Consider the following 20,857-nt stretch of genomic DNA (forward strand, 5'->3'; position numbering starts at 1 on the left):
CTGCTTGAATTAGGTATGGAAAAGGAAAAAAAAAAAGTCCTTGTAGTCCATCATAAATCAAACTCTCAAGTTAAGAAGGATGAAAGCATTAACACTGATACTTACTCATGAAGAGCTGTCATTCCAGGCTTCACTCCAAGAGATAGGATTGTTTTGGAGCAATTCAAAGACTTGCTCTGCTTTGGCCCACCCTGTAAGTGTCTGTCTCCACCACTGCCTCGCAGCAAGTGCAGAGCACTGAATAAATGCCATGTCCAAACATATTGTAATACTTTGCCCTTTACAGATACTTAAACGCATTTCGTAACTCATCTGCACCCACTGTCCAACTGAGTCTTTAACCAATGCCAAATTCACTAGATTTCTCTAGTACTTTCACCCAAGCCGCGGAAGACAACTGAGTAGATACACTGCAAGCTTGTCAAGGTTTTGTTGCTGAATTGTTGACGTTCAGTACCAGAAGATCCACTTCTGGTAGAAGAACTGGTTCCTGTAGCTGCTTTTTCCGATGGTGATCTATTAATTCAAGCTGTGTTTTCCACTGTATTACAGGACAAGACACAGAGCTCAACAGCAAAAAGCACCCACTCCCCACTTCTTTTTCTCATTACTTCTTCCTCCATAGGACCCACCACTTTTGTTCAATACCATCCTAAATAACACGTACCCTGGATGAGCCTCTCACAACTTCAGACAGCTGCTTGATGGCTTTGGTGCTAGTCGTGATGGTTTTATTAGTCTCTTGCTGGGTTGCGTGCCTGCAGAAAAGGAGACATGAAGGGAATTGTGTTTGAAATTAATTGCATAACAAGACACTTAAAGAACATTTTTTTTTCAAACTACAGAGGTCTTGAGGCAACAGGACTCATATCACATCCAGAGATGGTAGGGCTTACACTGGTCACGAAATATTTGGAGAGAATGATCTCTTTCCCCCCTTCGAGGGCCCCATCTGAGGCATCACCTCAAGGACTCATTTGTCAGCTGCTCTTTTTCAGGGTAGGCAGGATGTGAAGTGAATGGAAATTCTTTGATTATAAAATGTTAAGAAGACTCTTTATGGCTCTATCTCCAAGACCCATACTCTATCCCATTCCTTTAGCCCCAATATATAGCAGATAGCTATTCTGTCAGCACCGACAGAGACTAACTTTTCCAAGATTTATGCCAACTCTTTCAGCATTTCCCTTTAAGAACAAGCCCAGCCCTAAAACATAGTCTTTACTAAACACAACCTGAACTATACATAAACTGAGAACTTGTCTTGGCGTGTATTCTGCTGACAGTCACTTCCATCTTCCAAAGCTGCTTCCTCTTTCTATCTGGTTACTGAGGTGGCCCAACCCTACTGGCCTTGGATTTCTGGTTGTCCCAGATCCTTATTCTTTCCACCTTTCTTGAATGCTTCTCTGAAAAGTGTGAAAGAAAGCAGAGGAGCCTTTCAGATGATTTTCTGTCTTAAATCCTCCATATCCCTCATCTTCCATCTACTAACCCTAATGCTGACATCCAACTGCTGTCTTGTGTGATGCTTTGTCCATCAGGCCTCAAAAACACAAGGTGAAGCTCATGCCACATGGTGCCACAGACACCATGAAATCCAATGTTCAACCCCATAGCAAGTTCAACAGTTTTCATTTACTTAAGCAAGATTTCTATGCAGACAGCACAGGTGGCAAAGCAGCCAAGGATAAAAGTACAATAATTTTATGCATTGTACCTAACAGCTCTGCAAATGAAAGCTTGGCATACTATGAAGACAACATCTCCTGAGCTGAAGTACAGTAATTTGGATGTATGTATGCTAAGGACTGAACAAACAGGCAGAAGACATGGGCTTCTTTTGCCCATACAGGAAAGAGAAACAATCTACTAGAGAAAGATGAATGATGACTAGTTACTGATGGATCAGTAACTAGTTAATCTGAGCTCTTTTCAGTGAAATTAAAATTCCATTTGTTTACTTACTCATCAAATGAATTTCATTATGTACAACCCTAGGATTCATGGCTCTAGCTGATAAGGTTCATGTCTTCCAATTGAAGATTGAAGAGGTCGTATCTACCAAATGCGCGTACTCCATACTGTCATCCCAAGAGAAGGAACTGAGAATCGAATTCTGTCGTATCATCCGCCTTCAGGATGACACATTCAGCCTCATCTCATATATTTTAATTGAATAAATCTGACCACTGAGTGCATGAATTCCACAAAAAGCTATTTCAAGATTGTGCCTTCCACAACCAATTCATTTTAATGCAATACAAGACACCAGCATTGAAGTCCAGTCATTTTGTAGACCTCATTAAATTATCTGCCTGCAGAACAAGGCAAGGATTTACACACCAGCAACTCCCCATCCCCAAAGTAAAATGGCTGATTAAACTTACACAGCAGATACGCTTTAAATTCTAAAGCTAAAAAGGGTCTCCTTCATTTGTATTCTAATGACAATTCGATGCTACATATTTTCTGTAATAAATCTGTGCATACATAAATGGTGTCCTGATCCACTTAAAAATGCTGGAAATGGGGCTAGAAAAAAATAATGCACTTTAACCAACACTCTAGTGCTTGGTTTTGGCACTTCCCACTATGTTGTCAGCTCAATTAACGTTTTGTTCGTTAGCCTCAGAGATATGCTCAGAAATCAGACAGTGATTATACTTAATTTACATTAAATGCTATTAAGATCTTCATTAAAAAATAGGGGCCTAGAAATTCCACTTGCTGCAGCACTTTCTTCTAATATGTAAGGATAATAAGATATGACATTGCTGTTGTTATTGTTATTCTTCTTATTAAATTTCTTTATACTCCTCTCCCCACGAAAGTGGGGAAGTTAACTAAAGGGGTGTCTCTGATGAAAAAAAACCTTGATGATTTGAAATAATAAGTTAAATAACCAATAGAGGTGCGGTGTACCTAAAACATAAATATAGTAAAGGACTTAACCTGGTTACAGTGCTACTCTGAAAATAAGCACTGTAAAAAAAAAAAAAGAAAAGAAAAAAAAAGAGGAAGAAAAAAGAAAAAAGGGCATCTGTTAGAGAGAATAATATCTCTTGCTGTGCATTTTTTGTATATAAAAAAATGCAAAGACAATGCACTACATAATACAAGAAATGCCCTATTGCTGTCTAAGACTTTTCTTTGGCTGCTGTTTTCTTTATTGGAGAACCACGGTCCACTGAGCCCCTAATCCTCAGCATGCAACCGCTCACTTTGGCTCTTTGGAGTTTTAGGACGAGCCCATCAAAAGAGGGATTGCTGCTTCACTTTTTTGCAGGGATCAGGTGTAGTAGCTTGATTACCGTTTGCTTTGGGACTCCTGACAAATGACCAAGCCAAAAAAAAAAAAAAAAAAAAACCCAACCAACCAACCAAACAAAAAAACCTCTCAAATTACCACCAAAGACTCACAGAGGGAAAACTCCTCTACTCGTTGCCGTGCCTGCTGTCAATCAGAATAATCCAAGAGCGGGCCATGCTCTGGTAGCAACAGGTTGAAAGGCATTTATTGCCTTTTACAACACAGGATAAGGCTCATTTCGCTTTCACCTGATAGAAGAGCCATAATGCATTTTCTTTTTTCAGGTGCAGATCAAGAGCACCTTTATTGCACTAGCTTAAACTTCATTAGATTTAGTATCCCATTTGGCATAGCGCAAGAGCAGTGCAGTCATTTCATGCACTTAAGAAGCGGGTGGTCAAGTAGGTTTGACTATAATTAAGCCAGGTGGCATACCCTGCCTTAAATGGTAACCTTATTTCTTTAACACGGCAGCTGCTTTATGCTCACTGCAGTTTTCTTTCACAAAGAGACATAAAAATGATATCAAACAAAGCGGGGCACTGAGCGACTTGCATGATCTCTGGCTCCAGCAGAAATGGGCTAGTACCTGCATTTAGATATATCCCATGGTTGTTGGAGGCATAAGGACGCAAGGGGTGCATTGAGCATGCATAAGGAAATTATTCACACCCTGAGACTTGAGCCATCTTCTTAGAACTGGCTTTTGGGAAGCACTGAAGTCCTTGGTATATATGGGCATATATATGGGCCTCTCAACTTTGAGAGAAGGCTTCAGAGATGAATATGGACTAGCAATGGAGATTTTTAGCAGCTAAGGCTCAGGCTCCCCATTTTTAGGCATCTCCTAAGCGGCCACATAGATCCTATAGCAGATTTGAGGATACCATTACCCAGTCTTAAACTACCTTCACTTTATGATTGAAGTCACCAAAAGAAGAAAGGGTCAATCTATTTTTTCTAGCTAAGGACCATGACTTCCAGTTCCAGACACCTGATATTCTGCAATAAAAGTAGCGTAGATATCCAATTTGCCTGTCACAGGGACACATTAGGAGATGCTATTTGTCTTTAGGGAGCTCAGAGGCTGCTGTGTGGGAGAAGAAGGGTCAGTACTTTAAATCCACCTGGCACTGACACTGCGTCATCGTGTGGCTTTAGGTGCCCAGCTGCACTGTTCAGCAATTCTGGATTAAAATCTATGAGTTCTAATCAGACAGAAGACCTCAAAATGTACAGTTTCATCACTGAAACACAGTCAGGATAGCATAAATAACTTTGCAAAATGTAGCAAAATTGCCTGTGGTGTTTTTAATTTCTGTTGGGAACGTTTTTTAAAAAAACACGTCCTTTTAAAAATAAGTTATAAAAAAGATAGGAAACAACCATCATTAAAATAGTGAGCATGCTTATTCCAACCAAAGTAGCTTCCCAGCAGAATTTGTCCCATCTCTCTAAGCAACTAGTTACTCATGGATCTGTTGACAGAAATCGTGCCTTGCAATTAAATTATCTCCAGAACAGTATCCTGGAGCCCTTCTCAACCCATTTTTTCTTCTCCACCCATACTTTTTCTAAGCATGCTTCAATTTGACAAAGGTTTTGCTTTGTTTCCCCATAAAAGAGCCCTTCGGATCCTTCAGAAATGCCTTGCTGGAACTGGGCTCTATTACACGTCCCTCTCTCTCATTATCCACTAAGCCTCTTAGCTATCAAAGGCAGAAATTAATTTAATTTGCCATAATTTCGTTTTGGTGAACCTTACTGCCTACTAATCAAGACACCTCTTTTTATTATTTTCCTCTCTATAGGTGCTGTTAAACTGATTACTTCTTCTTCACTCTTACTGTATCTTATTTTCTCCTCAAGTTGAAGCAGTTAGTTCTGCATGAGGTTTCTGTAAGAAGCCAATAATTCCCTCCCTGTCCAGCCTGAGGACGTGGACTTCCAGTGTTGTCCAAATAATTCATGTAGTGCCCTACGATACATACCCTCAAACCACAACTACTTTGATTCTTTTGCTGCCATATTCTATTATTTTTTGTTTCTTTGTTTGTTTGTTTGCATTAATGAGTATATACAACATTTATACAAATACATACAACTCTTGCCACACATTTTGTGCAGTGATTTGCCAAAGTCCTGGCCAAAGCATATATTGTCACTGTTTTTCCACAGGTTTCCAAGTTTCTAAAACTCAGGGCTGCTGCATTTAGGACTAGTTGAATTGCAAAAAGGGACAAGAGGGTTGGTGTCTGCACCAACTGCGTCAATTTTCAGTATGGTAAAGCCTGGCCCCATGGGCTGCCCTCTTGCCATCAAACCCATCTTCTGCAAGAGGGACTTCAAACTGCCATCAAACAAGGTACATATTCCAAACAGCCATTGCGAGAGGTCTCCAAGCCAATTTTTTTTTCCATATTCTGGAATGCTTGCAAAGGTGCAGCATGGCATCCAATAGATTTCTCTCTACTGTCAAATGCAGTCTGTATGTCCCTGTGTCCCACCATAGCCACTGACTAAGCTCAATTTTGACAGCTGACAGCTCAATGTTGATGCTGCCCTTTGCTCCATAGCCTTATCATGAATGTACTGCAATTGGTGAACACCCACCAAAATCCCATCCTACTGGGTAGCCTGTGGTGGCCCAGGATGGAAATCCATGAATTAGAGCATAGGTTTCATGTCCTTTCTGTCCTCCGGCCATGATCAAGAGCCAGCTGAGCTTAACCCCTTTCCTCCAGGTTCTTCAGCTTCTCCAAAAGACCAGAAAACAGGTTGTTATTTATGAGTGATTCTATACAGCTTAAGGGTCACATGTGACCTTCAGATCACAGCACCTCGAGCCAACCATTGCCTCCGTATAAGAAGCTGCTTTTTTCTTTTCACATCTGTTTTCACAGATGTCCTGCAACACTGGCTCAAATCTCAGCACAGTAGGATGACATTGTCAGCAGGCAAATATTGTCCCTTCAGCCATCTGAAGACAACGCTTTGGTTTACATCCCTCACATCAGGCCAGCTTTTCTGTTAGTGCTGGATGCTCTTAAAATAACCTGCCATGCCACCACATCACCATGTAATTTGTCCCCCGGGGTGCAATGCACCAGTATCTACACATGGGTCTTTACGACAGTGTTGCCACGTGCATTGCTATGAATAATCTTCATTGAAGAAGAAATTTAGATAGACCCTTGATGATTGAACAGGGCTGCATGTGTGTGGAGGGAAGCAGCAGGAATGGCTGGAACAAAAGGACTGCAGATAAATTGCACTGCATACTCATTTGGCTTCTTAACTTTCCCGTGCTTGCTCTTTTGATCCTAGTCTTTAATGTGAGTTTAATACTTGATAGAGTGCTACAAAGAGCAGAGCTGAAGGACACTTCACTCATGTGAATGGGTGCTTCAGCTGTCCTTGAGGAACTATACTGAAACCATCATTAATAAAAGAGCAGATGCTTTTTACATCTGAGCATAAAGAGTTTTAGTGACCAGAGTTGGAGATCTATTGTGATTTTAGCCTATTCTGTCAATAGATGTTTTTGTTGTTTCATGTGCTTTCTTGTCACCAACTTTCTGGTAACACGAACATTCACAGTGAATACATGTAAAAAGTGAATAAATCAGGCTCATTTATAAGACAGAGGCATTTTCACCCAAGAAGACTCATGTTTCATTAAGAAAAAAAAAAGAAAAAAAAAACCACTTTGCTTAAAACTCTGCAATTTTAATTGAAAACTGAATCCATTTCACTCAAACACCTGCAAGGTGTGTTTTTTTATTTTACGAAGTGAACTAGAAATCAGAGGCAAGCAAACAGCTCGAGGCATTTTTCAGCTTGCTATTACTATTTGCCTATTTCTTGTTAGAGGTATTAAGCAACAAGAGCTCCTAAGAGTATACTTAAATTAAGCAGGGTGCCTAAACCCAATTCCTCAGTCAGGATTTAAGTGAGAACAGAAAGGTATTAACCATGATTGCTGGGTAATCACTGCAAATGTGTAACAAACAAGCTGTCTTATAAACCTGTGAATAATATCTGCCCTTTGACTAGCAAGAAATTAAAAAAAAAAAGGACCATGACGACGTTCTTTTGAGTCCAAAGTGCAAGAAGAGATGGTTAGCCATCTCCAGGAAGCTCAGTTTTGAGCATCAACAACCAAACGCCCAAAAAAGTATCCCAGCAGTGCACAAACAGAAATGCTTCACGTTCCACCGTGGTAAGAAATGATTCCTAGGTATCTCAGAAGGAATCATGTATGCAGAGGCTGCATTATCTGATTAGGTTCATTGACCCCAACCCTTCCCAGATGACCATAAAGATCATAGCCCATAAGCTGACTGTAGTTTTTCCTTCTTTGTGAAGACAAAATACCATTTTAGGTAAAACAGTGACAACAGCCACTGGGGATGTCACATTTGTTAGAAGTCCATCTATTTGTTTATGCTTTGAGGAAACCCTTCATAAACCTTCATGCTGCAGCTAGTAAATGTTCCGCTGTAAATCTCAATTAGTGGAGATGTCTGGACAACAGCACGCCACTCACAACAGATGTTGAAACAGATGCAGAATCCACTAACAATGAAGTATCATGCAAAGTAACCAAACATTTAGGGAACTCCTCATCTATTTAATTTGCTTGAGTATTATCTCTGGAAGAGACAGGAGAAACAGCACAGGCAGCCGTAGTACCTTTTAACTTCCAAGATGGATGTGTAACCATGGATGGATGGATTTGACGCCTTTTCTTCTTTCCACAGGGGAAACTCAGTTCAGAGAGCATATGAAGATTTTGGGGTTAGCCCCCTGTGTTTTCAATACATCTAGCCTTTCTAGACAAGTCTCCTTCACACGGTAAGATCACCTGCAGGACCAACATGCAGTTAACTGCTATTTTCCAATATGGAAAAGCATCTCTGCATGTACCATGCAGCACACTTGCATACCTTTCTGTCCACTAAAAAGAAGACATGGTACCTTTACGCGCTCAGACATGCTTATTTCCCCAGAGTAGACCATATCACCCCTGCCCAGATGCTGCACGTCTCACTCCCTGGTTCAAGACTCCAACCTTCTCTCTGATGTAGGAGAAACTCATTTTTTTACCCCGGGCTTCTCCATTCCCCCCACAACATCACCCATTTCCCCCAAGACAAACACCACTCCCATGTTCTCTGATATCGTAAAATAGAACTCAGTAACAACTTACTACTCTTACGCCTATCTCCACAGAGTCTCATAGCTTGTGGTAGGTTCACATATCCCCCAGGCATGACCCCAGTTCCCTCCCCTAAGCTAGGACTTGATCCTGTGCCCCACAACATCTCCATGCACTCTCAGCGCAAAACCAGAACCTCTTCTGCCTTTAAAATATCACTAACCTGAATCAGGACATTGTGCCTACTCACTGCAGTCCTTGATCACACCTTTCCTCATGTAGCAGGCACAAACCACTGCTTGGCCCACCTAAAATTCACCCTGTGTTTCCTCTTTCATCTATTCCCATGTCCAGAGCCAGATACAAAAGACTCATATATGGGATATATTTTACCTTCATGACCAGCTCCATTAACTTCCTGACAAGGATGAAACAACAGGGTGTTAACCTCTCCAAACAAGTTCATCCAATTTTCTTTCTCTACCTCCTCTTTTCCCTGCTCTAGAAGGGAATTCAGAGCACAGTGGGATGCAGATAGGAAAGGCGATCAGAGGAAAGAGATGTTTTAAAGTTCAAAGTGAAGCGTAAATGCTGAAGCTGGTAGCAATGCTGGTGCTTTCTGAACACATTCCCTTGAACTGCAGAGGCCAAAATCTGATTTGTCTGATTCTGAGAAAAACAGGGAAGAAAAAGGAACAAAGTTAAAATAATATATGGGAGAAAAAAAAACACTTTAAAATATGCTTTAGAGCAGGATTTTCTCCCTGTGTTTTTATTTGTTTTTATATTTATATCTTTTCAAAAAGAACTATGATGACTAAAAGGAATTGTGATGAGAAGAGAAATGGATCATAGCAGCCTGCCTCCCACCTATTGCTCCAGCCCATATACTTTGTATGCCTCTTTAAGCCTGACATCTCTGCAACTTTCTGAGCATAAGGGCAAGCTGTGAAGTGCAAGCAAAATTAATATATTTACCCTGTACAGAGTGCAGTACACTCAAATTACTGAGTTCTTGATCTCTAACTACTTTTCTTCCTATCGCCTTCACCGTCCTCCACATTCAGCTTATGTTTCCCTCTGACTTGCCTTGCCTTTCTAGCAACACTTAAATTATCCGGGTGGGAAGATGTCTCTGACTCCTCTTTTTAGGAATAATTCCTTTTCAAAAAAAAAAAAAAAAAAAAGAGAAAAAGGAGACAAAATCTCAAAGAAAATGCTGCCAGTGAGGCTTCTCCCATGATCAGGCCCACATTTCATCCACTTAAAGATTCTTCAGATCATCAAGTGACAATAATGCACAATAATCAACGTACATCAAGTCACTCTCCCCCACCACCCTCCAGCTTACATGAGATCATAAAGCAGCCTAGCAGTTAGATTACAAAAACACAAGGCTCTTTAATGGCCAATAAAACAGCTGCAAGAGCGGCCATGTGAAGGAAGACCCTATTTTGTGGGGCAATAAATTTTGCACCAGCACCCAAAAGGCATTAGAGGAAAGGTGCAAATCACCATCCATGGTCCGTGACAAAATGTCCAAGGCTGTGGCCAAAAGGATATTTATTTCCACAGGGAGAACAACAATTAAAATGCACTGCCAGTGATCCAAAAAATTAAACTTCTAAGAGAAGCTTCCCTAATAAGAACTGGCCATTACTATATAATAAAATGATAAACAAACAGAATAAAACAAAACAAGACAAAATTCTGAGGAAGTTCATTATAAACCTACAGGCTCTCAAATTTGTTTCCAGTATGACAACACTTTTTTTTTTATTTTTCCTGATGGCAGAAACCAAGAATATAATGAACTTAGATACAGCGACTCTCTGTTTACAGGGAAGGACAATGAAAATATCCTATTGTCTCCCTATTCAAATGTGAAGCTATTATCAGAAACCTCTACTGCTGAGAATAAATTTATTCTCTAGGGAAAAAAAAAAAAAAAAGATTCATCTCAGGAATTGCTGTTAAGAGGCCAATGCTGGTACTTGAAAGAAGAAAATTACCTGATGAAAGATCAATAATATTTCTCTTCTCTCTTTATTGAAGCTTATGCACAGAGTAAAATAGTGTATGACTTGACCAGCAATTTTCTGTTGCTGTGCATCTACACAAGTTATACTAAATGTTACTAAGCTCAGAAATTTATATATATATGTATATATATATATATACATATATTTACATACACACTATGCAAACCAAATTGAACTTGTGAAGATAGGGACAGGAAACGAAATGAAAACAGAGAAAGCCACACTGACTGCACTATAACAGTGGACAAATCAGCACAAGTATGTTTTCTTGCAGTCTAAATGCTTAAAATAGACTTTAATGCAAAAATCGCAAGCCTGCTAGATTCATCCAACAGCTGCCAGAAAGTTGTGCACATTCATCCAGCTGACAAATTACTAAAACAAAAACAGCACTATTAGCCACAGAAGGCCCAAGGCATCATAGCAGAGGTGTTACTATAACATCTGACTGACTTAAAGATAAAGGGATCTTAGACGAAAGCAGTGTCAGACTAAAATGCAAGAATCTAAGGGGAGAGATTCTAAATATATACATAGATATAGATATAGATATAGATATAGATATAGATATAGATATAGATATAGATATGGATATTTCCTTCCCCCCACCACTTTCCCACATGGACAAACTAGTTTGTTGAGGCAAAAGGCATCATGATTATAATAAAATCTGAAGAACTGCAGCGGCATGGGAACTTGGGTGGATCATGTAACTCAAATGTACTTTGTGGTGTGAATCGTGGTAGTCCTGAGAGGCACATACCAACTCCAAACTCTTGGCCTGCTTTGGAGAGATCTGAATTAATAATCTTGAAGTTTCCCAAGTAAAACTATTAAAATTAGAAGGTGAGGATATGCCATAGAGCTGCCACACAATTTGAAGGAGCATCTCCATGAAATTTCACTGGTATGGCATTTGCTGCAAACACTGACCTCATCTAAGAAAACCAGACTGGAAGAACTATTGGCTACCTGATAGGGCAAGCGCAACCCATCCTGGCAGACCTAGGTCTCATTTGGGGTTTAATGCCTGGATGAATCCCTATTACCTGCTTCTTCTCCATTAGGAGATACAGTGCAGCATGATGCTCTCTCCTCCTCCTCCTCCAAAACAGGGATATTTTTTCTTTGATGCCTGATGATGAGAGCACTTGGCTTGAGGGAACCTATAGCAACAGCTTCACCTCGCTTAGAACATGATTGCTGGAAGCGTCTCTTGGACATGGTCTCTGCCAAACAATCTCATTTTTGGTTCAGAAACACATCCCCTACTAAGCTTGCCTAGTGAAACAGATCCTTTTCCTACTTCTCTGGAACAAGAAATTTCTACAAGCGAATGATTTTATCTACCCTAAAAACTTCTATACAAGGAGCTTGCTAAATCAGATGTATCTGTTGTATGCCAAATAAAAAAAAAAAGAGAGAGAGAGAGATGATTTTATCATTAAATGAGTCTGAAATATCACAGTTGTTATATTTCCTGAGTAGTGCTGACAGTCCTCATGGTCATTCAAGGCAAAACCATCTCCCAGCCAGCCTGGTAAAGGATTACACTTCAGGATAGTGTATTAGGGCTTGTAAGAGGCTTACCAGAGTTTAGGGAACAGTCTCCATTAAGGAGAGCCCAGCAGCTCAGTAACAGCTGTCATGGACTCTAGAGAAAAATCTGTTTGCAGACGGGATGGTGGGGGAAATTGGAGATATTTCAGTGCATCGTTAAAGATGCAGAGCATCTCAGTGTCCCACTGAAACTGCCTTGATATTGAATAATGATAATAATGATAATAAATAAATAAATAAATAATAGTGGGTTTGGGAGAAATCACTGACTGTAATGGGACCTCTTTTGCAGGCAACATATAAAGATGCTGATTCTTTCCATGTCCCCTATTCAGCAAAAGCAGTTTTCTATGTTAAAGTAAATAAATATTGCCTACCTGTAGGATAAGGTGATATTTAGCCCTCTGATTGTACTATTTGACATATGAAAATTATTGGAGGAATGCTTCTGTATCATCATTTGGGTGTTCACTCTGCCTCAGTTCCCCCTTGGATTATGCAGAAGTAATTTCTGCATTTGTTTCCTTATTCTCCATTCCTAGTCTACTGGGGATGGAAGTTCTCAGAAGCATCACCCAGCACCAGCAATAACACATTGCTCTCATTTGGGCTTTTACTGAAATATAAATACTAGCAAACAATAATACTAGCAAACAATACCGAAATCTTATTTTGGGAGCAAGATGTAACTGGGTCCGAAGTTACCTCCGGTCTTACACTGACATAATTCCATTAGCTTTAATAGAATTACTCTCGACATGCACTGGTGTCTTGAATTGAGCTTTTGCTTTTCAGGATTTATATATTTTGTTTTCCTACAGTTAAAATAAGCCAGCCAAAATCATTTCTGAGTCATTTTTTCCACCAACACCAATAAATTCAAGCATTATTTTAGTTTATCTGCGTGACCTCCACTTGCTCTTGTACATCAGACCTCTAATTATTTATGGTTCCTGCAGGACAATGCATTCCATTATCTCCTATTTATAATCCAAGATGCCCGAGAACAAAAGTAGACTGAGTGCTCCATTAGATGCCTTACTGGCCTTGTTATCTTTTTTTCTATCTGTTTCCAGGTGCTGTCTGCACTGAGCACCTCCTTTAGTCATCTGAAATTTGTGCTCTCCCTTTTGATTATAGCTTCCCACCATCTATCCTGTGCTTATTAAAAGGAAGATTTCACATGGGCATGTAGGGACTTTGCAATTTTCAGAAATAAATAAATAGATAAATATATATAGAAAATAAAGAGCCACTTCCAGTGAGTGCAGGTGAGAAACCACAGTGGGTTGTCTCATGAGAGTTCAGAAACCCAGAGCTAGCAGATGACCCAGCTTCGCAGTTCATTGTGCTGGTGCAAATCATTGCCCACCACATTCTGCAAATAACACTAAATTAATTACTTCCTGGCAGTAGAGTTGGGAGATTAATATTTTTTCAATGAAGAAGAAGGGAGAGGGATAAAATAAAGCAGTGACACGCGCTTGGCCACAGACACCAAATAGGAGTAATTCAAGTAAATACAGGGAGCTGTAATGTCACGGAAATGTCTCTTTCGCTCCATCAACTGAAGAGCCTCTGTTGTCTAGCTTAGGGAAAACATCTCTGCAGAAAACGTGACTCCTACCTGGACTGGAAAGGAGGCCTGCTCACCTCCAAGATCTGTCCATTTTTGCAGACTCGAGCATTTTCATTCTGTGAAAACCTCAAAAAGAGCAGCTCAAAAGCCAAATGTAGTGTCATCAAAATCTTGGTGGTTTGTTTGCATACTCCAGACTACTTTTTTTTTTCCTTTTAATCACTTTGATTCCCATTTCCAGAGATCCCCATTTGAAGAGATCTGTCCCAATTCTTATCCTACCTTTCAAGTTGAGGGAGGACAACTCATCTTGGGTGTCTGCGTATGGGAGAAGAGTCAGAGTCATTTGGGAAACAGATGTGTTCATAGGTGACTCAGAAGCATTTGGGGACCTCTTATGTGGGTACACATCATGGATAAACCCAGGAGTCTCATTACAGTGAGAATAGGGCATTAATCACCCTCCCCTTGAACAACTCTTTTCCAAGAGAAGAGGAGATGGCTATGTAAGCCAGAGGGGAGCCACAGTATATGCCAGCCAGATGCCAAGTTGGAGAATGAGGGAATTATGGCAGTAAATATCTACCATTTAGTCTAGATACAGCCTGATGGTTCCTTGATAAATCCTTCACCCAGCCTCAATATGTTCTTCATTACTGAGGTTCATCTGGGCTTCTGAGCTGGACCGATGGAGGAGAAGATAGGACATAAGGAAATGTGTCTTCCACGTAACTTCCTGAGTGTGCAAGTGACTGAACGTCCTCCCTGAAGGCTCAGCTTTATGGACACCACCTTCAGCCTACAACAGTCTGAGTGAACTTTTCCAAGTACAATCAAAGGACTGAAAGGGGACCAGCACCGACTCCATCAACAGCAGAAAATACAACAAAGGACACTCACAATCTCTCCTAGACTTCCCAAAATACCTACTCAGCTCACAGGGTTGCAGCATCAGCTGAAAAGGGCTTGACAGGTCTGTAAGACTTCTTTACCTGCAGCAGCAGAGAGGAGCATATGGCACTTTGTCACCTTCACACATTAGGATCTTTCCTGGTACTAATGAGGTAAGTGGGAGTTTTCTCCCATTTTTTTTTTTTTTCAGCAATGGAACATGAGAAAACAACACATTGTGTGCAAGATGCTGTTAGAAAACATTATCATTATGGACCACCGGCTCAGCCCATGAATACAGCCTAATCAGACTGATCTGATTTTAATAATCTTAATTAATGCCACTTAAGACATTCAGACATCAAATCCTTTGCAGAACAACTAAATTAATTCTAAATTAATTCTTTATTTATTCTGGGTTTCTTGCTATATTTTTCTGAGCTCAGCTTTCTATCTAGGTGAGAGCACTGATCCTTGTTAAATTTCCTACCATCCTCAGCTGAAACTGGGGCGACCTTCCAAAAAGACACTTCGATATGTAAGCTTCCCAGATCTTACAGGGCAGGGCAGGGCAGGGAGAGATTTTCCTTGTGCCTCTTCCTGAAAACAGGAATTGTTTTAAGAGCAAGACATGTTGCTGATGCGTACTTTTTCTTTAGAGAGAATATACACAAAGACGTTTTCCCCCAGTGCAATAAAAAGAGGGGGAATGAGGGGGAAAAGAAGAAGAAGAAGGAAAAAGGAAACCAGCCATCAGTTTCTTTTATCTGGCAAGCGCTTTGCCCCAAAGCCCTTCTGTCCATTCAAGAGGTTCCACAGCCACCCTTCCAGTTGATCATTTTGCATTCTGCAAGGTGGGGGCTTCTATCATCTGCATAATGGAGCCTAACCATGTCTTCTGGTTTGTTTGAAGAAAAGGCAGTCTGTATGGCTGTCAGCGTTTGGGAAGCTACCTCTGAACAGCTAAATTTTGGGGAACTGGCCAGCAGATCTCTGAATAATTTGGACAGTAAAGAGTATTACTCCTGAAGTCTGTGCTGGCTCCTTGTTACAATTACTAGATGCAAAAAATAAATAAAGCTGATGTTAACACTGGGGTAAAGCATGATTCCACTCCTCACTGACTTCATATTTGTGCATTGCCTTTTTTTTTTCTTCTTCTTCTTAAATATTCTCCCTTATGCAAGACCTTGAGTATTTATTTTGACAGCTTACATTATTCAGCAAGCAATTAAACTTTCAAATGTATTGTGTTCTCATAGCTTAAAATAGCTTTGGCAACATCAGTTGGGTTTCTCAATCCCCCACAGAATAAAGATAAAGAAGTTGGATTTTTTTTTCCAGATTGCTTTTTTTTAAGCAAATACACTATTTTAGAGAGTCTTCATGTTTTGACGTCTTTACGCAAACCCAGCATATGCTACTTGTGGATTTTTCCAAATAGTTAAAATGACAGCAGGTAAATAAAGTGTGATTTTGAGCAATGGAAGGAAGCATAAGGAGTGTGATGAAGAAATTACACTGCATTTGTCCACAAATTCATCTGGTTCATGGCCCTACCTGCCCACTCCACGCTTTGCAGAACGTCACTTGTGATGGGATGAGGAAAAGCATCTACAGGATTCAGTCTCTCCAGTCAAAAGATGGCGCTAAACTTAATGTGTTCATGCTAAAATGCCACACTGTGAGCTGTGAAAACTCCCAGCTGCCAAAAATATTTTCCATAGTCCTGCTAGGACAGATCCTGTTCTACTACAGGGCAAAGGAGACACAGGATGGTGATGTCTCCAACCCAGCCGGCAGATCTCAGTCTAAAGAAATCGTTCCAAGAACAGCAAGCAATATTAGATAACAAAACAAACAAAAAACCAATAATAATAATTAAAAAAACCAAAAAGCTTGATATTCCTCCTTCTTTCCAAATATATCATTAACTCCTTGATCGGCTGTTTCCCTAAACCTCCCAGTTTTGCTGGTTGCCAAATGAGCTCTCGTGTCACCACCTCTTCCTTTAATGCCATCAATCAGCACCCGCATAAGTGCCACCTCTGCACACTGCTGAGGCCAGATGCACAAATGCACATTAGTGCTGATGTTACTGACCTGCTAATCTGCAGAGAGCGCCTTTTAGCCAGCAATCTGCTGTTTAATTCAAGGACAGTGTTAAGCTTGCCAGGTTGCTTCTCCCATCATATGTGCTTAAGGAGAGCTAGGACAGCTCTCAGACATTCCTGTTAGCTATTAAATGAGATGTAAAACATCCAGACAAGTCCCGTAGCAGAAGCTTTTTGTTCGTTTTCAGCTCCGCAGTCCTGATCATTATAAAACATGCAGAAGAAATAAATGAAATAAAATAAAACAGCAAAGTTCTGCATCGTATTCACATGATAGCCTATGATTAGTATTATTTTTGCTACAGTTTAATATCCTGGGGATGTTAGATTGACGGACTCATACATAGGAGTGCACTGTAACCAGTTATTATAGTTGTCTCCGCTCCCTGAAAACATACCTTCGTCATCTCTGCTCAGTAGAGAAAGGATTAGTTGTTATTGTTCCCTCTGCCATTTAACAGGGGACAATTTCTTGTTCTCCCTCAGATAATCTATGTCCCCTAGTAACTCAATTTCATATTCCTCTTCTCAGCTTCCACTGCCCAGTCCCAGTGAAGACAGGCATGAAATATTTCACCTGGCATGCCCACAGCCCTGAAATCTAAAGCATTTGGTTTCTATTTTGCATCCTGTGAGATATATTTCATGCAAAAGGTGTATTTGGAGGACATTTTTCAAGCAAAGCTCTCCCAAAGGACTCTTTGTCAGCCCTAGTAATGCTGCTATAGGGTCACATCCAGCAACAGCCAGACACCACAGCTTGCAGAAAAGGCAGCTTTTCTCCCAGAATACCTAAGATAAGCTCTCTCCTAACCCAAGGCAAAAAAGCAGTAATTTCCTGCAGCTGTGATGGTCTGGGAACATATGTAAGACAACATTTTTAGGTGGTGGTAATATCTTTTTATTAAACCAACTGGTAGAGCTGGAAGAATTACAGAAGCTTTAGGCTTACAAAGCTGGTCTTGTATGTCTCAAAGCTCATCTATTTTTTTCCAACTCAAACACTTGGTCTAATAAAAGATACTACCTCTACCTAAAAGCCTTTAAGCTGGGACGAAAGCAACAAAAGCTCTTTTGTACCCAGACACTACAGAAACGTCTGATCTAGACCAGCTCCCAATGAACAGTGCAGTGCTGAAATATCTGCCTTCACAAGGAGAAACCTAATCTTTTGAGTTCTCCCAGACCATGCACCCTTCTCCTCATTTTATACTCACATAAGCTGAGCACAAAGCACTCTTTTTTCAAGAAGCTTCCTGAATCCTGCATTAAGGCTGCTAACATATGCGGCATTGTAATTATTCTTTTGCTTTCCTTTAATAGAACAAAATAAACTTAAAAGGAGAAGCTGCCTCTAATTTGAGACTTCCCAGTGGAATCTCATTTACAAAACTGGCACGTTCTCCTCACTTTTCAGAGGAGCTTTAGTCCTGCCTTCTCCCCTGCTCAATCTGTGCAAAAGGTGGCAAGATGCAGAGCGCCAAGGTTCATGCAACTCAAGCAGGTGTCAAGGGAAGCCAAGAATGGCAAGGACAGAAAAGTTGGTCTCCAGAAGCTGGCCAAGGACATCAAGCTTTGACATTTCTGATAAGCTGGAAATCAGGCTAGTATGCACTTTTGGACTTTTTTTTTGGGCTACAAAAATTGGTACATCACAGTTCTCTAAGAAGTTTGTATATGGTGAGAAAAAGCGGACAAGGGAGCACAGAAATACTTGCATGTCCCTATCGTTCAGACCAGACACAGCTGCTCATTTTAGCCTTGTTATCTTTCCTTTACTGTGTCTGCTGCTCTGAAACCTGTGTTAAATTATCAAAAGTGAGATCCCTACTGCCACCTTGCAAGTCAAATGAACTCGGCTCCCAGGGAGCTGGATTCAGGACCAACACGTTGTTTCAGTTGTGACCAAACATATGCATGGCACGAGCCAGGTTTTAATCATCTCTACCTCCAGTAAGAGAAATTTCTTCATGCAAAAACCCACAGTGACAATTGGGTCACAGAAGTAGGCCTCTTCTCCAGCACTGCCATTCTATTACTCTTCTGTGAATAAACACCAGGCTTCATCATCCAGGACTCTCTGTCTGGTGCTGCATGAACTCACAGTTTCCTTTCAAGTAGTCCCTGGAGAGGAAGGAAATTCTCTTCCCATATCCCTCAAAGACTGGGTTATGAAGGTCACTCATCACAAACCCATTTCCATCCCAAAGTGATTGATCACTGCCTGGACTGTCCTCAGACAAGTAATGAGCCACAAGCATTAGTGTAATGTACGTGACAGAAAAAGTCTAATTAACAAATTATATTTTTATAAGAAATTTAAGATTCAGCCTGTGGAGAGGATTATATGAAATTAGAATACCACCCTGACAGGCAGAGAAAGACAAAGTGTTTTAACTCCCATTAAGTTAATAACTTCATAATAGTTTAGTTCAGTGCTGGGGCAATCAACAGACTGGAGAAGGACAGCGAAAGATCCTTCAGAGCACATCAAGGAATAGAATATTGTCAAGAAATGGAAGAAACATTTAAAAGTGAACGACACTCCAGAAGATTTCCGGGAAAAGAGAAAAAAAAATATCCAAACAAGATCTATTTTCAATGCAGGGGACTTGTCTCTTAAGAAACCTATATAAGAACATGTTGTACTAAGATGGTCTCATTCATCTGCATGTGACAGAATTTCATCACAACACAGCGTGTCCATGTCTGTGGGCAACAGAGCTCATATCTCATAGGGAAGTACCAGTGTTTGATTCATTCACTTGGAATCATGGAATTAATGAGGATGGAAAGGACCACTGGAGGCCATCTGGTCCAACCCTCAACTGCAAGGATAACTTCAAAAACACATCAAGTCATTTGCTACAACTCCCAACATTGTGCTACCCACGTGTGGATGATATCAAACTGCATGGCTGACACTCCAGAAGGCTGTGCTGCCAATCACAGGGACCCGCACAGGTTGGAGAGTTGGGCAGAGAGGAAACTCATGAGGTTCAACAAGGACAAGTGCTGGGTCCTGCACCTGGGGAGGAATAACCCCAGACACCAGTACAGATTAGGGGTTGACCTGCTGGAAAGCAGCTCTGCAGAGAGGGATTTGGGAGTCCTGGTTGACAACAAGTTAACCATGAGGCAGCAATGTGCCCTCGTGGCCAAGAAGGCCAATGGGATCCTGGCCTGCATCAGGAGGAGTGTTGCCAGCACTCGCCGAGGGAGGGGATCCTTCTCCTCTACTCAGCTCTGGTGAGGCCACACCTGGAGTATTGGATGCAGTTCTGGGCTCCCCAGGACAATAGGGACGTGGAGCTTCTAGAGGGGATCCAGCGTAGAGCGACAAAGATGATTAAGGGACTGCAGCATCTATCTTGTGAGGGAAGTCTTAGTGAGCTGGGCCTGTTTAGCCTGGAGAAGAGAAGACTGAGAGGAGATCTGATCAGTACGTACAAGTATCTGAGGGGAGAATATAGGGAGGATGGGGCCAAATTCTTCTTGGTGGTGGCTAGTGATAGGACAAGGGGTACAAGCTGAAACACAAGAAGTTCCATCTCCATGTGAGGAAGAACTTCTTTCCTTTGAGGGTGACAGAGGCTTGGAACGGGCTGCCCAGAGAGGCTGTGGACTCTCCTTCTGTGCCACATGCTCCAGGTGCCCCTGCTTGAGTAGGGGGGTTGGACTAGACTATCTCTAAAAATTCCTTCCAACCTCAACCATTCTGTGAACCTGTGATTCTGTGAAGTGTGCGGTGGCAGTTGGAGCTTCCTGTTAAACCACAAGTAGCTATGGCTCATCCTGGAGCGTGTGTTCATGAAGACCCAGCTCTTGTGCAGGAACTTCAAGGTAGAGCATCCATCCTCTGGCATTTCTTCTCCCCCTCCCAACATCTTTCATCCTCCAAGCCTTCACACCACCCTCTAGTTGGACAGTTTAAATGACCTAAATATAAACTGATAGTGTACAACTGGGTGAATCACTGCACTGGAATTCAAGACAAAACTTACAACTACAAGTCTACACTGAGGACCTGTCTTTACTACATCACTAAATTAGGCAGAGGTTCCATTGAGATCTAGTTGATACACGGAAAGGAGGAGATCTGATGAGAAGAGGAATTCTGGTATGGAAAAGCCGAAGAACTGTGTTAAATCCTTTGGATATAGAGAAAAGGTCTAATTGAATGATTGAAGTTATAGA

General features: G+C 41.0%; 1 protein-coding gene across 3 annotated transcripts in view; it reads right to left on the reverse strand.

Moving 5' to 3' along the window:
• Window positions 1-20,857, reverse strand: part of TSNARE1 (t-SNARE domain containing 1) — a 418,229-nt gene that overhangs the window by 234,923 nt on the left and 162,449 nt on the right. For all 3 annotated transcript variants that reach the window (XM_088531270.1, XM_088531278.1, XM_088531285.1), the window contains exon 5: window positions 668-758. In XM_088531270.1, the coding sequence (XP_088387396.1) occupies window positions 668-758 (91 nt within the window). The remainder of the gene's footprint in view (window positions 1-667; window positions 759-20,857) is intronic.

Source organism: Tinamus guttatus, unplaced genomic scaffold, assembly GCF_059628265.1.
Source record: "Tinamus guttatus ecotype Peru unplaced genomic scaffold, ASM5962826v1 Tinamus_guttatus_pri_ptg000032l, whole genome shotgun sequence".
Lineage (NCBI taxonomy): Eukaryota > Metazoa > Chordata > Aves > Tinamiformes > Tinamidae > Tinamus > Tinamus guttatus.